We start from the raw sequence: 17,117 nt of genomic DNA, 5'->3' as shown, positions 1-17,117 counted from the left end.
GGGGGGGAGGGAATTTTATAGGGTACAAAAAGTATACTTTTTGGTAGGGGGGTACTTTTTATGCATGACACCTGGCTTCCTGGCTTTTTTAGCATATTTGCATAGATATAGGAAATGGGAGCTTAGCCAATGAGCGTCCATATAAATGGAAAGGTGACAGTGATTGCGTAGTTATTGAATAAGATAACAAAATAAGAGGCCCAATGGGCCTACATCGCCCACCTGGTATTAATCTCTCACTTGTAACCTTAAAGTGGACTAAAATATACAACTGTTAGTCATTCAAAAGAACATGTTAAAAGATTTAAACATATTTGACCCCTGTGACTTGACAAGTTCACTAAGTTGAATAAACTGCATAGTCCTTCATCTCAGCATGCAACTTGCCAAATATCACCACTCTAGATCTTTTGTTTATTGAGATTATATTGATACACATTTTGCAATGTGAATTTGAAATTTAAGTAGGTCAAGGTCATCCACATGAACAGGCTTGATAGCTCATCATCTGAGCATCCTACTTGCAAAATATCACTACCCTATGCTTTTTGGTTATTCAGATGAAATTGTCTGAAAGTTTTTACCACACACATTTGACCCCAATGACCTTAAATATGGGTGAAGGTCATTCACTTTAACAAAACTGGTAGCCCATCATCCCAGCATGCTACGGGCGAAATATCATCACCCTGACCTTTTGTTTATTCAGCAGAACTTGTTTAAGGTTTTATAAGACAATTGCCCTGTGACCTTGAATATTGGTAAAGGTCATTCATTTGAACAAACTTTACGGCCTTAATTTCATGCTACTAGCCGAATAGCATCACCCTGGTCCTTTTGGTTATTTAGAAGAATTTGTTTAAAGAATTTAACATATTTGATCCTTGTGACCTGAATATGGGTGAAGGTCATTTATTTGAAACAAGAGATCCCAGAGGGATCTTGGCACCCACCTTTGTACCATCTTCATTAGTTCTTTGTCAGTTCGATCTTTTCTCTTCTTTCCTCTTATCTGTTTGATCGAGTCATGTTTACAGTAAATGCACCTTGAGGTAACTTTTGATCTAAACTTAATACTGATGTGTATGAAAGCCAACCTTCAAAGTGAGTTTGTCATTTCACATATTTACTAGTACAGTACTTAATGTGAAAGAAATAGAATCTATCATTGCAATATGAGAAAGATCTGTTTAGTTCTTCTTTTAATCCATTTTGTTTTTATGATCAGTCTCAAAATATAACATGCACAACGAGAGATCAAGGGGAACCTACATATAAAATTTGAGAAAGATCCCTCTGGTACTTCCCGAGAAATAGCGATAACAAACTTTCAATATCAAAATCCAAGATGGCTGCCTGTCGGCCATGTTGTTTATCCGATCAGTCTCAAAAGTTGCCCTGCACAGCTACGGACCAAGGGGAACCTACATATAAAATTTGAGAACGATCCCTATAGTACTTCTTGAGAAATAGGGATAACAAACTTTCACTATCAAAATCCAAGATGGCTGCCTGTCGGCCATGTTGTTTATCTGATCAGTCTCAAAAGATGCCCTGCACAGTTAAGGACCAAGGGGAACCTACATATAAAATCTGAGAACGATCCCTATAGTACTTCTTGAGAAATAGCGATAACAAACTTTCACTATCAAAATCCAAGATGGCTGCTTGTCGGCCATGTTGTTTATCCGATCAGTCTCAAAAGTTGCCCTGCACAGCTAAGGACCAAGGGGAACCTGCATATAAAATTTGAGAAAGATCCCTCTTGTACTTCTTGAGAAATACCGATAACAAGAATTGTTTACGGAAGGACGACGGACGGTGGACGACGGACGACAGACGACAGACGGACCACGGACCACGGACCACGGACGCAGGGTGATTTGAATAGCCCAATCAGATGATGGTGGGCTAAAAAATTGGCAACCCTTCATCCCAGCACGCTAATGGCTAAATATCTTCACCCTAGCCATTTTGGTTATTCAGAAAAAAATGTTTAAAGTTACAAATAAAGAGATCCCATAAAGCTTTTGATGCCCACCAGCATACCAGCTTCAATCTTTTCTCTTCTTTTCTTTTATCTGTTTGATCAGGTCATGTAAACAGTGAATGCACCTTGGTGTAAAATTTAAGTTCACACTGAAAAATCTATGTGCATATCATATAAAAATTCACAAGCCATTTAATAGTGCAGGTCAACAACACTATTTATCGCACCTCGGACAAAAATGTCCAAAATCCATTGGTTTAGAGCTGTCACGTGGTGACCCTCTAATTTTCTATATAGGGTCAGTAGGATTCCATTATAGGGCAATATGGCCGCCCACTGCTCACCGCTTCAAAACCAAAACAACAGATACCGGGTACCTGAATATTCTGAAAATGATACAATGCTCACCGTAATTCCCATTCGCTACATTGTATCGTAAAATGATAGGAGTTGCTTCCCCTGCGCCAGGCAAAATTAGTAAGACGCTGTCGCAAGCGACCGTCTTTTGTTTTAGCGTGGGTGCCGTCCCCTTATCTAAGCGTTTCGGTGACATTGAGAGACAACAGCACAACAACAACATGGAGAGATTTGGGCAGACGACAACGGAAGAAATAGACAAGAAGCGACTAAACAGTCAGTCTGCCCAAACGCAAAAGGGTCCTCGATGCGATAAATTCGTTATATAGTGTGGAATATCTAGGAATCATTTTAGACTCTGACCAAATGCAGGCTAGACTACCAAGAGACAAAATAGAACGTATCACTGCATTGATGGAATCTTTTCTCGCCCGTAAATCATGTACCAAACGGGAGCTATTGCAAGTGTTGGGCCACCTGAATTTTGCCACTAGAGTGATTTTACCGGGCCGTTCCTTTGTGTCATACTTGTTAACACTGTCATATTTAACTTAATGCAGTGTAGCCAATTTTGTATTATATACAATATCAAACCCATTATTTTTTGTTTCCATCGGTCAAAAACCGGGTGCAAATTAATTGTACCAGTAAATTATCAGTACTAGTGTTATGTACACAAAGCAGGATGTTATTTCAGTAATACCCGTATGTAGCTATAGGTTAAGTGAGTCATTATAATTATATAATCAGAATTGTCCATATCATATCATTGTATACCTAGTTGACTTGATAATGGTTTAGATTGCTCCTAAATACGAGATTAACACATCTTAACCAAATGGTAAGTACAAGAACTTCAATTTCATAGTAACAGATCTAACTCGTACACAGATTTATTGTTAACTATACATTGAGCGAATCGTAACAGTCCAGGATTATGATTTTATCTCTATGCACCGACAGTGGGTGTCTTTTGATATAATCACTATCAGTACATACTGTATAACACATTCAGAACCTATAAACATCAGTCATTGTACTTTACAGAAACCAATTTTACCTTTTAACATTTTAATGCTTTACTGATATTCCATGACTATATGCATTTTGATAGTACTTTCATTTCACATGTACATTGTATAATGACCACCATTTTGAATTCTCAAAAGGAAAAACACTGAATTCACTCAAGGATAAATCTTGAAGAATATATATTGTTAATGGTTAAAATCAACATACACTAGTCAAATCTTGTATCTTGTCATCAAATCCTGATTTGTTTTCATGAACTAACTTCGAATATTTTGATTTGTGCTTTTTTGAAATATAAGTTTCAGAATGGAATATTTAATGTTTGCAGGATAAATGAAGTTGTCAGTATGCATGTGCTTCATGTAAGTTTAAATTCATTTCAAATATAACAAGTAGACCAAGGGCCTTAGCGGTCACCTGAGTTATATCATAGGAACTGGTAGCTTTATTTTATTGTTTAGATGTGATGTGGAAATCAGCATGTAAACTAAGTGAAATACAATACTTGTCATGTCATCAAAGGATAAGAATTTTAAAGTATTTGTAAATGTTCCCTTTGGGGACCCGCTCTAACCCCTCGGGATGGGGCAGGAATTCCAAGTTTACAATGTGATACCGTCATCCACCAAAGATGATTCTGACCAAGTAAAAATAATTTCCAACAGAAAATTGTCAAAATATACCCAAAAGTGTTGTTTCCCTATATAAGCTATAGTAAATTTACCCCCTCCCCAGGAGAGAACGGATAGCTCGGGGGTCCTGAAATTTACAATTTAAATAAAGCCCCTGATGATCTTTCCATCCATGCAAAGAAAAGGACTGTAGTATAGGATTCTGAGTCTGGGGAAGAAGATTTTTGAAATATTGGTTAAATTTCCTTTTGGGGCCCCGCCCTGGCCCCTAGGGTCGGGGTAGGAATCTCAATTTTACAATTTAAAATCATCTTCCTCCTCCAAGGATAATTCTCACCAAGTAAGAATAATTTCCAATAGAAAATTGTCAAAATATACCCAAAAGTGTTGTTTCGCTATATAAACTATACCCTCCCCAAGGGAGAACGGATAGCTCGGGGGTCCTGAAATTTACAATCTAAATAAAGCCCCTGATGATCTTTCCATCCATGCAGAAAAAATGACTGTAATACCTCTGAGTCTGGAGAAGAAGATTTTTGAAATATTGGTTAATTTTCCCGTTTGGGCCCCGCCCTGGCCCCTAGGGTTGGGCTAGGAATCCCAATTTTACAATTTGATAGCCTCATCTACCAAGGATGATTCTGACCAAGTGTGAAAAATTTCCATCCACCGGTTCTTGAGAAGAAGTTGATAATGTAAAAAGTTTACGCACGACGCACGGCGGACGACGACGGACGGAAAGTGATTGGAATAGGTCACTTGAGCAAAGCTCAGGTGACCTAAAAAGAGGACATATATCTATTGGTAACAGAAAACCTCAATATTAAGGCAGATTTATGCAGCATTGGTTACTTTTTTTCCAAGTGTATATACAAGTCAAACATAGTGTAGAAGTCAATTATTTCCCCATCTGACAGTTTCCAGAGGGTAAAAATTGCCCCCAAATCCCCACCTGATAGTTTCTACAGGGTAAAAATTGGCTTATTGATTTTCTATCCCCAGACAGAGGAAGAAAATTAGCCGACACTTTGCTCCCCCCCCCCCCCCCCCCCCTTTTTTCCCGCCTTTTTGTATCCTTAGAGATGGTTTTTCTATTTGTTATGTAGTGAGGAAAGTATTACAGCTGGTTGCCCCATCCCTCCAACCCCTTACTCCCTTCCTCCATGCTTTATAGAGGAAACCATTGGATAGCTGATTCTTTCACCTGTTGTATTGGTTTTAGGGGAGGAAATATTAATCAGCTAGCCAATACGGCACAGAATCTGTAAATTATGGAAAATTGAGGCCAAAGACTCAAACCTCAACTGTTTTTTTCTAGGATTCAAAATATCAGATATCATTTATTTACCTTTATCAAAAAAAATGTTTAAACTAAATGTGTTTAACCCCACTTTTTGTTGTTTGTTTCAGTTGCAATAACTTAAAACAAAACATGGCACTTAAAAGAAGAAAACTTTCCAGAAAGAGATCTCTGAATGAACAATTTCGAATCCATCACAGGAAAAGGTACCATTCCTTCAAAAGAAAAAGAGGATCAAAGTTTTCATCACACAACGTTAAGCAGAACCACAATGGAAGTCTATCAGGACGCATTTCAAGGAAGTCACAACTACAGCTGAATTTGACAAACAAAGCTTGTGATACTGCTGATTGTGGTAAGAATGAGGCAATTAAACTTTGTATTCAATATGTTTTCCAACCAATGATTGAAGTCCTTCAGTTCACACCTGGTCCAATGACTTGTATGGACTGTCTACTTCACAAGTTCTGTGGAAGGATAAACAGGCAACAAGTTCTGCGTAAGCCTACTCGCCTGGTCTTTATCAGAAAATGTATCAAAAAAGCATTTGGAAACAACATCGCGACAACAGAAAAGTGCTTGGAATGTAGACTGAGGAGACAGAGTGACTTACAAACATCTGTCCAACCTTTAGTTGAAAGAGTGAAGGTTACCAACACCATACTTCGTTCTGTCTCTGAAATGAGCTTTGAGGACTGCTGTCCTACACCAACATCACATGGACAGAGTAATTGTGCTCAATTTGTGATTTATCGTCCTGAACATTTGAAATTGATCTACATCGACTTCTTTGCAAAGATATCAACTGCACTCGCTGTGCCTTGGATATCTCGAAAGATTTTTCTTTCCAAAATGATCATCCTGTCACAGATATCCAATTGTTCTGAATACTTAACCAGCTTTTTCTTGGATATGTACAACAGCACAAAAGACATGATTGGTGACCCTGAGATAAACCCATCCCTCAATCTTTCTCAAGGTCATCTGTACACCGACTACTCTGAGGGTAACCCTACTGTTGCCCCAACTAAGGAAAAACCTGAAGATAGATCTGAGAAACCTACTGTGGTCCCAATTACTATGGCAGAACCTGAAGGTCGATCTGAGAAACCTACTGTGGTCCCAACTAAGGAACAATCTGAAGGACGATCTGAGAAACCTACTGGGGTCCCAATTACTATGGCAGAACCTCAAGGTCGATCTGAGAAACCTGCTGTGGTCCCAACTATGGCAGACCCTGGAGGTCGATCTGAGAAACCTCCTGTGGTCCCAACTATGGCAGACCCTGGAGGTCGATCTGAGAAACCTACTGTGGCCCCAACTATGGCAGAACCTGGAGGTCGATCTGAGAAACCTACTGTGGTCCCAACTAAGGAACAATCTGAAGGTCGATCTGAGAAACCTACTGTGGTCCCAACTATGGAAGAACCTGAAGTTCTACCTCAGAAACTGTTTGTAGCCCAAACTGAAACAAAGGAAGAACCTAAAGTTCTACCTAAGTGTCCTATTGTGATCCCAACTAAGGAGGAACCTCAAGTTCTACCACAGAAACTTGCTGTGGTCCTAATGGAATCAGAACCAAAAAGTCTACCTGAAAAGCCTTCTTTGATTTTTACCAAGATAAAATATGCACTTATGCCAAAGAACCCTCCTTTGCTCATAGCTGAGACAGAACCTACAGTTGAACCTCAAAAACCTGCTCTAATTCTGAAAGAGACAGCGATTGTATTTTTGCCCAAGACACCTGCTGCTGTAATTCTTAAAGTAACTGTGGTCACAATTTTGTCCAAGACATCTACTCTAGTTCTAAAAGAGACAGTGATCACAGTCCTACCAAACACACCTGCTGTAGCCCTTACCAAGATAACAGTTGCAGTTTGCCCTGGTTCATCTGGTGTGGTCATTACCAACACTCTACCCGTTGTTCAGACGATTTCCTTTCAAACAGTCACTAAATCCTTACCCCTGGGTCTGCATGGCAAGAAATACAGAAATGATGGACAAAGCACTACCTCCAATCCTTGTAAACTGCATGGGTACAGCAAAAGAAAAGGTGAATTTGATTTCATGTTCGACATACATCTACAAAATCACACAGACATTGTGGTTTCACCAGTTACTCAAAGCTGTCCTCAGACTTCATCTTCTGTTCAAGCGAACACTCTAGATGAACAAGCACTCACTATGGACCAATCCAAACCCAACGTATCAGGTACAGTTGTCACAGTCAACCCAAAAGAAGAAAAGATGAAGATTGTGCATGAAGATCTGGCACAACAGAAGACAGTGTCATCTGAGACACAAGATGAGAGCAAATCTGATACAAATCTTCAAACATCTGCGCTTACTCTACCTTTTGTGGGTATGACTCCTACAGACAAACACAGAAAAAGTGAAAGCATGGAAACCTCACATACTGTACCTTTTGCTGACTGTGACAGAAATTTGCTGTTGAAACACAATGGTCTTTCATATCAAGTATCTGAACAAGAGAGCGGAATAGGTAATGACAAACAAAGTGAAGCAATCACTCAGCCAGCTGAGGACACACAACTCATTTCCCATCTTAATGGGATTTCTCAAAGTGAAAATCCAACAAACAAACCCAGTAAGCTATTGAAATCAACTACAAGGCTGAAGATGACTGAAGAATATGAAAACTCACAGACCTCTGGAGAATATTCATGTCAGGAATTGAAACATTCTGAAAGTCTGCCTAATGAAATGATTATTGAAAATAAATGTAACTTTTCAAAGGAACGTCCATTTGCTGAGAAAAGCCAACAAATCATCACCAGTGGCTGTCAAGGTAAAAAAGTCCTTACTTCAGGTGCCAATCAAAGTTTAGAGAATACAATGCTTACAGATGACTTTCAAAATTCTCCAAACTTTGACTGTTTTACCAGCAAAACTTCAGTTAACAAATTGTCCACTAATAACTCTAAACCTCGGTCCAACTTTACCAGTGGTGCCAGTCTCACTCAAACATTGCTTCCTGATGACAGTCCAAATCCTCCAAATGCTACCAATGATGCCAGTCAAAGTTCTGGACGCAAATTGCTTCCTATTGACTCTCAATGTCTTTCAAACCTAACCAGTGATACTGGTCAAAGTTCAGGACACATTCTGCCTTCTGATCAGCCTCCCGAAAGTCATCCACAACTTGCCAGTGATGCTGGTCAAAGTTCAGGACACATTCTGCCTTCTGATCAGCCTCCCGAAAGTCATCCACACCTAACCAGTGATACTGGTCAAAGTTCAGGACACATTCTGCCTTCTGATCAGCTTCCCGAAAGTCATCCACACCTTGCCAGTGATGCTGGTCCACAATCAGGCAGGAAATCACTTCCTGATGACACTCCAAACTTTACTAGGGATACCGGTCAAAATTCAGCAAACAATTTGCCTCTTGATGAATCTCAAAACCTTCTAAACCTAAGCAGTGATCAAAGTTCAGAAAACACAATGCCTGCTGATGACATTCAAAGACAGCTAAACCTAACCAGTGGTGTTGGACAAAGTTCAGAAAACATAGTGACTCCATTTGACCATCGATATCTTCAAACATTTACCAGTGATGCTGTTCAAATTTCATGGAGCAAAGTGCTTTCTTATGACTATAAAAGTCCTTCAGACATAACCAGTGATGCTGGTCAAAAGGCAAAGAACAAATTGCCTCCTGAAGACTCTCAAAGTCATTCAAACCCTACCAGTGGTCATGGCCAAGGTTCAGAAAACACCATGACTCCTGATGACTCTCAAAGTCCTTCAAGTCTTTACATTAATTGGGATCAAAGTTCTAAAGACAAATTGCCTCCAAAAGACTCTCAAAGTTATCCAAACTCTACCAGTGGTGTTGGACAAAGATCAGAAAACACAGAGACTTCTGATGCCTTTCAAAGCCCTCCAGACCTTACCAAAGATGCATGCCAGGATTTAGAGAGCACAAACCCAACCAGTGGTTCTGGTCTGACTTCAGAAAACACAATGACCCCTGATGACACTGTAAGTCCGCAAGATGTAACCAGTAATGCTGGTCAAAACTTAAAGACCAAATTGCATCCCAATGACTCTCAAAGTCCTCCTGATCAAATCAGGGATGCTGACCAGGGTTCAGAAAGCACAGTGACTGTTAATGACTCTCAAAGTCATTCAAACTTTACTATTGGTTCTGATCAGGCTTCAGAATTCACTGTGACACCTGATGACTCTCAAACTCATTCAAACCTTACCAGTGTTTCTTGCCAGAGTTCAGACACCACCATGATTCGAGATGACACTCAAAGCCCTCCAGACCTAACAAAAAATGCAGGCCAGGGTTCAGAATACAGAGTGACTCCTTTTGACTCTCAAAGTCATTCAAACCTTTCCATTGGTTCTGACCAGGCTTCCGAAAACACAGTGTTTGCTAATGCCCCTCAAAGCCCTCCAGACCTTACCAAAGATGTGGGCAAGGATTTAGAGAGCACATTGATTCCTGGTGACTCTCAAAGACATTCAAACCTTACCAGCGGTTGTGACCAGCGTTCAGAAAACACAATGCCTCCAGATTACTCTCAAAGTCCTCCAGACCTAAACAGTGAAGTTGGACAAAGTTCAGACAACAGAGTGAAACCTGATGACTCTCAAAGTCCTCCGAATCTTACAGTTGGTCTACAAAGACATGATATTTTACAGGCCGAAGAAACTTCCAAAAGACAGAATCCTTCAGATAGGCATGTTATCCTACAAATACAGCAGGAACAATGGCCAAGTTTGGAGAGCTTCTCAATAACCAACAATGATGAAACTGAAGGAATACAATTTAGAAGTGCTGACTCCGACATTGCTTTAGAAACACGTCCCAAAGAGATTTGGCAAGACAAAAATGAGGAATCAGTAGATCTACATCACAACGATCATGAATCAACACCATTTAGTTACAACACTGGTGCAACTAAAGTCTTCTCCTGTGATCCACTATCCAGTAATTTTGCACTTCTTGTAGGGGATCCAACACCAGACCATGAGGAAAATCAGGAGACACAACCAAAGAGTCCATTTGATCATCACCAACTGATGTTAGAAGACAACTTCACACACCATTTGTCATCAAATCAATGTGGAAATGAACAATGTCAAGGGAAGAATGAAGAAACACAGGAAGACACAAGTGTTCTCAGACAACAGGACGTTATAAGGGACCATCATGTTTTACCTCCTTCCTCAGGAGAGACGACGGTTCAACCAATAAACAATGCAAATGACCTTGGTGAACAAATTCCTCGTGTTGGTTCTAGAATGACAGCAGAACCAAACGCACTGGTTTCAACTGACCCAAACAGAGTGGATGATTTCCAATATTTAGGAAATGTGATGGAGGGACAAAATCTAATCAACCTTCAACCTTCACATCCCCTGGTAGAAGCTGCTCAACAGCAAGATACAAGATTTGACAACAGAGGTTAGTGTCAGTGAACCCACACATACACATAACAGGTTTTGTAATATATAATAGCATCACAATCAACGTATCATATAGGAAGTTTTTGGTGACTGAAGAAAATCATTTCAAAAGAAACAATAAATATTAATTAGAAAGTCACTGCCTTCCTATGCAGTTGCATAATGGTTTTCTAGGATCTTTAAATTATAAATTATTTGTCATTGCGTGACTTGTTAAATCATGCTGGTTGCAGTGTATTTGAATGCATAGAACATTTCTGATATTCTGCATAATCAGTTAAAATCAGATATCGATATTTGGTTCTTGACACTTCTGACATTTTTCAATGTTCACACAATTGATTCTTGAGAACCTCAGACAATGTGGATCCTTGATAATCTCATAGTGATAGATAATCTCATAATGTAGATCCTTGATAATCTCATAGTGATTGATAATCACATAATGTGGATCATTGATAATCTCATAGTGATTGATAATCTCATAATAATGTGGATCCTTGATAATCTCATAGTGATTGATAATCACATAATGTGGATCATTGATAATCTCATAGTGATAGATAATCTCATAATGTAGATCCTTGATAATCTCATAGTGATTGATAATCACATAATGTGGATCCTTGATAATCTCATAGTGATTGATAATCTCATAATGCGGATCCTTGATAATCTCATAGTGATTGATAATATCATAATGGGTGTCCTTGATAATCTCATAGTGATTGATAATCACATAATGTGGATCATTGATAGTCTCATAGTGATAGATAATCTCATAATGTGGATCCTTGATAATCTCATAGGGATTGATAATCACATAATGTGGATCCTTGATAATCTCATAGTGATGGATAATCTCATAATGTGGATCCTTGATAATCTCATAGTGATTGATAATATCATAATGTGGATCCTTGATAATCTCATAGTGATAGATAATCTCATAATGTAGATCCTTGATAATCTCATAGTGATTGATAATCACATAATGTGGATCATTGATAATCTCATAGTGATTGATAATCTCATAATGCGGATCCTTGATAATCTCATAGTGATTGATATTCTCATAATGTGGATCCTTGATAATCTCATAGTGAATGATAATCACATAATGTGGATCATTGATAATCTCATAGTGATAGATAATCTCATAATGTAGATCCTTGATAATCTCATAGTGATAGATAATCTCATAATGTAGATCCTTGATAATCTCATAGTGATTGATAATCACATAATGTGGATCATTGATAATCTCATAGTGATTGATAATCTCATAATGCGGATCCTTGATAATCTCATAGTGATTGATAATCTCATAATGCGGATCCTTGATAATCTCATAGTGATTGATAATATCATAATGTGGATCCTTGATAATCTCATAGTGAATGATAATCACATAATGTGGATCATTGATAATCTCATAGTGATTGATAATCTCATAATAATGTGGATCCTTGATAAGCTCATTGTGATTGATAATCTCATAATAATGTGGATCCTTGATAATCTCATAGTGATTGATAATATCATAATGGGTGTCCTTGATAATCTCATAGTGATTGATAATCACATAATGTGGATCATTGATAATCTCATAGTGATTGATAATCTCATAATGTGGATCCTTAATAATCTCATAGTGATTGATAATCTCATAATGTGGATCCTTAATAATCTCATAGTGATTGATAATCTCATAATGTGGATGCTTGATAATCTCATAGTGATTGATAATCTCATAATGCGGATCCTTGATAATCTCATAGTGATTGATAATATCATAATGTGGATCCTTGATAATCTCATAGTGATTGATAATCTCATAATAATGTGGATCCTTGATAATCTCATTGTGATTGATAATCTCATAATAATGTGGATCCTTGATAATCTCATAGTGATTGATAATCTCATAATGTGGATGCGTGATAATCTCATAGTGATTGATAATATCACATATTGTGGATCCTTGATAATCTCATAATGCGGATCCTTGATAATCTCATAACGATAAATCATCTTATGTTGAAGATCCTGGATAATCTCATAATGTAGATCTTTGATAATCTGGATAATCTCATAAAGTAGACAAAAACCAGTATTCAGCTTGTAGACACATGTCATGTCTTTGTCTTTCTAAGGCTCAACACATTTAGTGACAGTGACGATTTGTCACCGACAGCGTCCAGTTACAGTATTGACATTCCCTACACCTGTCAACATTGGTCATCTAATACAGGTTATTGAACAGGATGAAAATGTGAGTACTTTATATGTTGATAAGGGAGCCTCAAGCATACTTGTAAATTCTGACATTATTCAGGAGGGAGACTTCCATTTTTGGACCCTTGAATTTAGTATTTCCTACCAGTGAATTTGCTAAACTATTGCTTTATTCTGAGATCTAACGATTTCATGTGCAAGAACAACTCCAAATGTCAATTTAAAGGATTATTTGTCTCTAATAGGTATATACACATATTTTATTTATGGTTATTATTTTGAGCATGCAGAGTCTCCCCCATGGAAATTTTAAAAGGGTTGGCAGTGTGCTCAAGGGTCTAAATCTGTATGTGATATAAAATGGTACTTGAACACAAATAAAGCTGTGAGAGTCCAGAGCAAGTTTCTGAAATTACATGTTTTAATCAAAAATATCTTTTCAATCATGGTAGCCATATTGAATGTTTTGCAATAAAAGATGATCACAGCTGTTAGATTGCCATCTTATATACCCCCTCTTGCCATGATAATAGGTCACTATATTGTTTAAGTGTCAGCAAAACTGGTCTAATAGAACTTGAATGTTTTAAGCTTGACATATATAGGTTTCCAGGATGGCAGTCTTGGCAGCCCTCCTGGATTTAGTTTGACTCAAATAAAAAATTGCATGAGAGCATAAAGCACAAAATGAAAAAAAATATTCACAATCAAGGAATTAACTAATTGAAGTTATTGACACAATGAAGTTACTAACTGGTTGGTGTTGAAAGGTTTGAATAAAATGCAAAAGGTAATCATTCACTACAAGTAATCACTTTATATGACACAAAGTACTTTGTCCAGTCTCTTCAGGAATTTCCTTAAAATGAAGTAAATTCCCTGATGAAGTATATATTTGTGTCTGGTTTACGGTTCAACCTTGACTGGTTATATATTTGTGTCTGGTTTACGGTTCTGAGGGGTTACCTTGACTGGTTATATATTTGTGTCTGTTTTACGGTTCTGAGGGGCTATCTTGACTGGTTATATATTTGTGTCTGGTTTACGGTTCCGAGGGGTTACCTTGACTGGTTATATATTTGTGTCTGGTTTACGGTTCTGAGGGGTTACCTTGACTGGTTATATATTTGTGTCTGGTTTACGGTTCTGAGGGGTTACCTTGACTGGTTATATATTTGTGTCTGGTTTACGGTTCTGAGGGGTTACCTTGACTGGTTATATATTTGTGTCTGGTTTACGGTTCTGAGGGGTTACCTTGACTGGTTATATATTTGTGTCTGGTTTACGGTTCTGAGGGGTTACCTTGACTGGTTATATATTTGTGTCTGGTTTACGGTTCTGAGGGGTTACCTTGACTGGTTATATATTTGTGTCTGGTTTACGGTTCTGAGGGGTTACCTTGACTGGTTATATATTTGTGTCTGGTTTACGGTTCTGAGGGGTTACCTTGACTGGTTATATATTTGTGTCTGGTTTACGGTTCTGAGGGGTTACCTTGACTGGTTATATATTTGTGTCTGGTTTACGGTTCTGAGGGGTTACCTTGACTGGTTATATATTTGTGTCTGGTTTACGGTTCTGAGGGGTTACCTTGACTGGTTATATATTTGTGTCTGGTTTACGGTTCTGAGGGGTTACCTTGACTGGTTATATATTTGTGTCTGGTTTACGGTTCTGAGGGGTTACCTTGACTGGTTATATATTTGTGTCTGGTTTACGGTTCTGAGGGGTTACCTTGACTGGTTATATATTTGTGTCTGGTTTACGGTTCTGAGGGGTTACCTTGACTGGTTATATATTTGTGTCTGGTTTACGGTTCTGAGGGGTTACCTTGACTGGTTATATATTTGTGTCTGGTTTACGGTTCTGAGGGGTTACCTTGACTGGTTATATATTTGTGTCTGGTTTACGGTTCTGAGGGGTTACCTTGACTGGTTATATATTTGTGTCTGGTTTACGGTTCTGAGGGGTTACCTTGACTGGTTATATATTTGTGTCTGGTTTACGGTTCTGAGGGGTTACCTTGACTGGTTATATATTTGTGTCTGGTTTACGGTTCTGAGGGGTTACCTTGACTGGTTATATATTTGTGTCTGGTTTACGGTTCTGAGGGGTTACCTTGACTGGTTATATATTTGTGTCTGGTTTACGGTTCTGAGGGGTTACCTTGACTGGTTATATATTTGTGTCTGGTTTACGGTTCTGAGGGGTTACCTTGACTGGTTATATATTTGTGTCTGGTTTACGGTTCTGAGGGGTTACCTTGACTGGTTATATATTTGTGTCTGGTTTACGGTTCTGAGGGGTTACCTTGACTGGTTATATATTTGTGTCTGGTTTACGGTTCTGAGGGGTTACCTTGACTGGTTATATATTTGTGTCTGGTTTACGGTTCTGAGGGGTTACCTTGACTGGTTATATATTTGTGTCTGGTTTACGGTTCTGAGGGGTTACCTTGACTGGTTATATATTTGTGTCTGGTTTACGGTTCTGAGGGGTTACCTTGACTGGTTATATATTTGTGTCTGGTTTACGGTTCTGAGGGGTTACCTTGACTGGTTATATATTTGTGTCTGGTTTACGGTTCTGAGGGGTTACCTTGACTGGTTATATATTTGTGTCTGGTTTACGGTTCTGAGGGGTTACCTTGACTGGTTATATATTTGTGTCTGGTTTACGGTTCTGAGGGGTTACCTTGACTGGTTATATATTTGTGTCTGGTTTACGGTTCTGAGGGGTTACCTTGACTGGTTATATATTTGTGTCTGGTTTACGGTTCTGAGGGGTTACCTTGACTGGTTATATATTTGTGTCTGGTTTACGGTTCTGAGGGGTTACCTTGACTGGTTATATATTTGTGTCTGGTTTACGGTTCTGAGGGGTTACCTTGACTGGTTATATATTTGTGTCTGGTTTACGGTTCTGAGGGGTTACCTTGACTGGTTATATATTTGTGTCTGGTTTACGGTTCTGAGGGGTTACCTTGACTGGTTATATATTTGTGTCTGGTTTACGGTTCTGAGGGGTTACCTTGACTGGTTATATATTTGTGTCTGGTTTACGGTTCTGAGGGGTTACCTTGACTGGTTATATATTTGTGTCTGGTTTACGGTTCTGAGGGGTTACCTTGACTGGTTATATATTTGTGTCTGGTTTACGGTTCTGAGGGGTTACCTTGACTGGTTATATATTTGTGTCTGGTTTACGGTTCTGAGGGGTTACCTTGACTGGTTATATATTTGTGTCTGTTTTACGGTTCTGAGGGGTTACCTTGACTGGTTATATATTTGTGTCTGGTTTATGGTTTTGAGGTCTAATTTTATGTTTGTATCTGGTCTACAGGTACAGGAGGTGTTAAGAAGTTACCCTGTTCCACACAGGTTAGATTGGGAAGAATTCCTGACCAGGGAGAATGTTGGGATCATTTACCACAACACAACAGTTGAACTAGTTCTCCACTAGTTACCTATCCTGGAGAGAGACCATATGTACAATGATGTTATCAATTATAATTAGATGTTTATGGATTGGTTTGCTTTGGGTTTATTATCATGTGGTCATCTTTCAAAATCTTCAGCATTATCTTAATCAATTATAATGTAATATACGGAAGTTAACCTTTATAATATTCTTGTGCATAATTATATAACACTGTACAGGTGTATAGGTCTGTATTGCAATTGACCTGGCCTCGATCTGAAAATGCAACATTTTTTATTACAAATTTATAAGCTGCTATTTCTTGTTTATATGTATTAATCTTTTATATGCAATTTTAAATGTTTAAATGGCACATTTAGTTTGAATTTATTTATTACATAATAGGTTTTTTCTTAATTTATAACAGCATACAAATTTTTACCTTTATATAAACAAGAGATTTGGCCAAATGCTTTGCCGTACGACAATGTGGACCACGATCAGTCACATTTATTTATAAAACAAATACTTTGTTACTAGTTATAATACCATAGTATTGGCTTGTTCACCAAGTCCTGCTAAAATTTCTTTTGTTTTATCTAATTTATCTTTGCCATTTTTCTCTATTGGCTTGAAAAAAGTTTGTCAATTTCCCCATTTTATGAAGATGCTACAAAGCAGTATTGAGTGTTTATTCTCAGAG

The 17,117-nt window shown here is 38.2% G+C and overlaps 1 protein-coding gene across 1 annotated transcript; it reads left to right on the top strand.

The window, feature by feature from the left end:
• The first annotated feature begins 8,092 nt into the window (after positions 1-8,092).
• On the top strand, positions 8,093-16,777 carry LOC110462671 (cell surface glycoprotein 1-like). The gene is made up of 3 exons (XM_021516750.1): positions 8,093-10,754; positions 12,913-13,031; positions 16,337-16,777. Exons 1-3 carry the CDS (start codon positions 8,168-8,170, stop codon positions 16,454-16,456), a joined length of 2,826 nt encoding a protein of 941 aa, XP_021372425.1. The 5' UTR covers positions 8,093-8,167; the 3' UTR covers positions 16,457-16,777.
• Positions 16,778-17,117: the final 340 nt, after the last annotated feature.

Source organism: Mizuhopecten yessoensis, unplaced genomic scaffold, assembly GCF_002113885.1.
Source record: "Mizuhopecten yessoensis strain PY_sf001 unplaced genomic scaffold, ASM211388v2 scaffold10821, whole genome shotgun sequence".
NCBI classification, from domain to species: domain Eukaryota; kingdom Metazoa; phylum Mollusca; class Bivalvia; order Pectinida; family Pectinidae; genus Mizuhopecten; species Mizuhopecten yessoensis.
The sequence above is the reverse complement of the archived record's forward strand: the minus strand, read 5'-3'. Positions and strand labels throughout refer to the sequence as shown.